Source organism: Gracilinanus agilis, chromosome 3 (genome assembly GCF_016433145.1).
Source record: "Gracilinanus agilis isolate LMUSP501 chromosome 3, AgileGrace, whole genome shotgun sequence".
Taxonomy (NCBI): domain Eukaryota; kingdom Metazoa; phylum Chordata; class Mammalia; order Didelphimorphia; family Didelphidae; genus Gracilinanus; species Gracilinanus agilis.
Genome location: NC_058132.1, coordinates 21,283,869 through 21,287,350, shown reverse-complemented (window position 1 = coordinate 21,287,350; position 3,482 = coordinate 21,283,869). Strand labels below are relative to the sequence as shown.

Sequence of the window (3,482 nt, the reverse complement as noted above, 5' to 3'; positions counted from 1 at the left end):
TAACAGATTGTGTCTTCAATCTAAGGACCAATTTAGCTAAATATGGCCCTGCTAATGTATTTTAACTGAGAACCAGATGGGTTAATTTGATCAAATTAAATGCTGATAGGCATAAGGAGAAACAGGTTTAATATTACATGGCTAGAGCAGTTGTATATATATTTGTGTGTGTATATATGTATATACATATATATGTATATACACACACATATATATTTATGTATATTTATATATTTTTTTTAGAAAACAAGATGAAAATATACATTAAGAGCTATAAAGTTGTTCACGTTCATTGACCTAGGGATTCTATTACTAGGATTAGGCCCTACGGGCATTACTGAGAGGGCCAAAACCTATGTATGTATGAAAATATTTGTGGAAGCTTCGCAATGACAAAGTAACTGAAAATAACCCAAATACAACAATTGGGAGAAATGGATAAATAAATTGTAATATTTAAATTAACAGATTGCATTATATTATTAGAAATGTCAAATATTGGAAATATAAAGAAAATAAGGGAAATATGTATAAAGAGAGAATAAGAATAACACATAATATGATTACATTTTTTTTAAAAAACAGCCACAAAATAAAGAGAAAAAAGTTATCCAAGTAAAACAAATGTGAAGGGAACTCAAAAGCAGAGGATATTTCTATTAGCACATATATAATTTATATATTTTAAAACAAATTTTAAACAATGTGGAATTTGTGGGTTTGCACATAATCTTTATGCATTCTTTCATTTAAATGTTTTTGGTGGTGATGGTCTTTAGTAAGTATATAATGGAAAAAGCTAGAAAAATAGAAAAAAATTAATTCTTGATCAACTAGGTGGTTCAGATGATAGTGAGACAGGCCTAAGATGAGAGGTCTTGTATTCAAATCTGGTCTCAAGATACTTTCTAACTGTGTGACCCTAGTAAAGTCTTTTAACTCCAATTGTCTAGCCATTTTTATAGCCCGAAATTATTCCTTAATAATGATTCTAAGACAGAATATAAGTGTAAAGAAAAGAAAGGAAAAGAACAGAAAAAAGAAAAGAAAAGAAAAAAGAAAAGAAAAAAAGAAGAAAATAATTATTTCAGCTTTGAAAAAGACCAACACAAAAAAAACCAAATCTATCTTACTGGTTATTTTAATCATTACATGAGAAGTGGCATTTAGAGAGCAGAGGTGTTGAAACACAGACTGGACCTACATGCCACTCAACACTTTGTAGTATAGCCCAAACTAGGTTAAAAAGCAATTGGAAAACATTTAACAAGATAAATAAAAATATGATACAACATAAATAATATTAGATTGTAAAATTAAATCAGTATGCTGTCCATAGGAATCCTTATTGTGTAGGTTGTCATAATTGTTCAATCATTTCAGACATATCTGACTCTTTGTGACTCCATTTGAGATTTTCATGAAAAAGATAATGGAAGGGTTTACCATTTCCTTCTACATATATACTTTTCCATATTTTTGGATTAGTGACTCTAGCTTCTTTTTGAGACTGACACTACCAGTATAGAGGATAGAGTGCAAAATTGCCTTAAGGAATACCAGCATTCAGATTCTTCAATGGACATTTATTGCCTGTATGATGAGGAACAAGACATTTAACTTGAATCTGTTCAGTTTCCTTAGTTGTTACAGACAATAATTATACCTCAGTTACTTTTCACAGCAGGTTCTATGAGATTCTGAAATTAGACATGTAAAATATTTTGAAGATTTAGTTTTAATAATAATGACAATGTTGATGATAAGGTGATGATGTTAGGGACAAAATAATCTTTGGTTGACTTGAGAATTTTTTTGCTGGTGAATCTGGTGTGTTTGCATATTTTGAAAATAATTTGAGTTATCTCCTAAGATTGTATCAATTTCTGACGTCATTATTGTAATGGAAAATATTTATTCCTGTTTAACTGGTAGGAAAGGCCAACCATTGAGGAGCTGAATCAGCTTCCTCGATACCTATCAACCTAAGGAATAACCTAGGCGAAGAACATGAACCTAAGACTCCCTGATTCTGTGTACAACTATCCAGATGGGTCATTTTGACTGAATTCTTTCAGCACTTGACTAGATCATCCCAAGGATTCAGTTAATTCAAGAACTCATTTGTTCTATTTTCTGAATTGCAACTTATTGGCCAAAATCAATTAAAATCATTTGTTTAACAGGTTTTTTTGTAGCCACAGACTCAGTCCTGTTCTCTGTATTTACCCAATCTTCCTTTTCTAAAACTTATATTTGGAGATTTAGGTGGAAAGGTGAAATGATATTGATGTTGGAAGAAAAGAATCAGACTTTTTCTAAAGATTTCATCCTATTAGGACTATTGGATCCAGATAAATATGGGTTACTGTTCTTGGCATTTCTTCTCATCATTTTTATGTTAGCAGTTACAGGGAACTCAATCTTGATACTCCTTATCCGCCTTGACAGCCGGCTCCACACTCCAATGTACTTCCTACTCAGTCATCTCTCCTTCATGGATATTTTGCACATCTCTAACATTGTTCCCAAGATGGCAAACAACTTCATATCTGGCAGGAAGTCCATCACATTTACAGGCTGTGGGTTCCAGGTCTTCTTCTCCCTTATTTTCCTGGGTGCCGAATGCCTTCTTCTCACAGTCATGTCCTATGATCGCTACGTAGCCATCTGCCACCCACTGCGTTATCCCATTCTCATGAGCCATCGGATCAGTGTTCTTATGGCTGCTTCGTGTTGGCTTGTGGCAATCATCAACTCTACAATTCACACAATTTATGTACTGCATATTCCCTTTTGTGGCACAAGAGCCATTGACCACTTTTTCTGTGAAATTCCAGCCATGTTGAAACTCTCTTGTGTTGACACATCGCATTATGAAGGAGGAGGCGATGTGAGTGCTGTCTTCTTCCTCCTAATTCCTTTTTCCATCATTCTTGCCTCTTATGGTCAGATTCTCCGTACTGTGCTTCACATTAAATCTAAGGAGGCCCAGAAAAAAGCCTTCTCCACTTGTTCCTCCCATCTGACTGTGGTTGTCATGTACTATGGGCCATTTATCTTTACATACATGAGACCAAAGTCCTACCATACTCCAGGTCAGGACAAGATCTTAGCCATCTTATATACTATCCTCACTCCCATGCTCAACCCTATGATCTATAGTCTCAGAAATAAAGATGTCTTATGTGCCATGAAGAAGGTTTTAGGAAATATTCTCCTTCACAGAAATTAATATTGATTGAAAATTAGATGTAATGACAATGAATAACCTATTAGAAGTGTAGGAAAATATCCTTTTTGGTTGACACCAAATATGTAGAGGATAGCAACCAAATATTAAAATAATATTTGTAGATGATCTAAAGACTGTGTGTAATTCCTGGCATAAACTTTCATCGTCATGGTTACATCAAAGGTACTGTCAGACTGCATTGTTCTTGGTATCATAAGTTGAAGTACTTCATGAATTCCTCACTGGC

At 33.8% G+C, this 3,482-nt stretch overlaps 1 protein-coding gene across 1 annotated transcript; it reads left to right on the top strand.

The window, feature by feature from the left end:
• Window positions 1–2,281: 2,281 nt before the first annotated feature.
• LOC123239944 (olfactory receptor 2AJ1-like) lies at window positions 2,282–3,235 on the top strand. Its single transcript, XM_044667268.1, has one exon. It carries the CDS (start codon window positions 2,282–2,284, stop codon window positions 3,233–3,235), a length of 954 nt encoding a protein of 317 aa, XP_044523203.1.
• The last annotated feature ends 247 nt before the right edge of the window (window positions 3,236–3,482 follow it).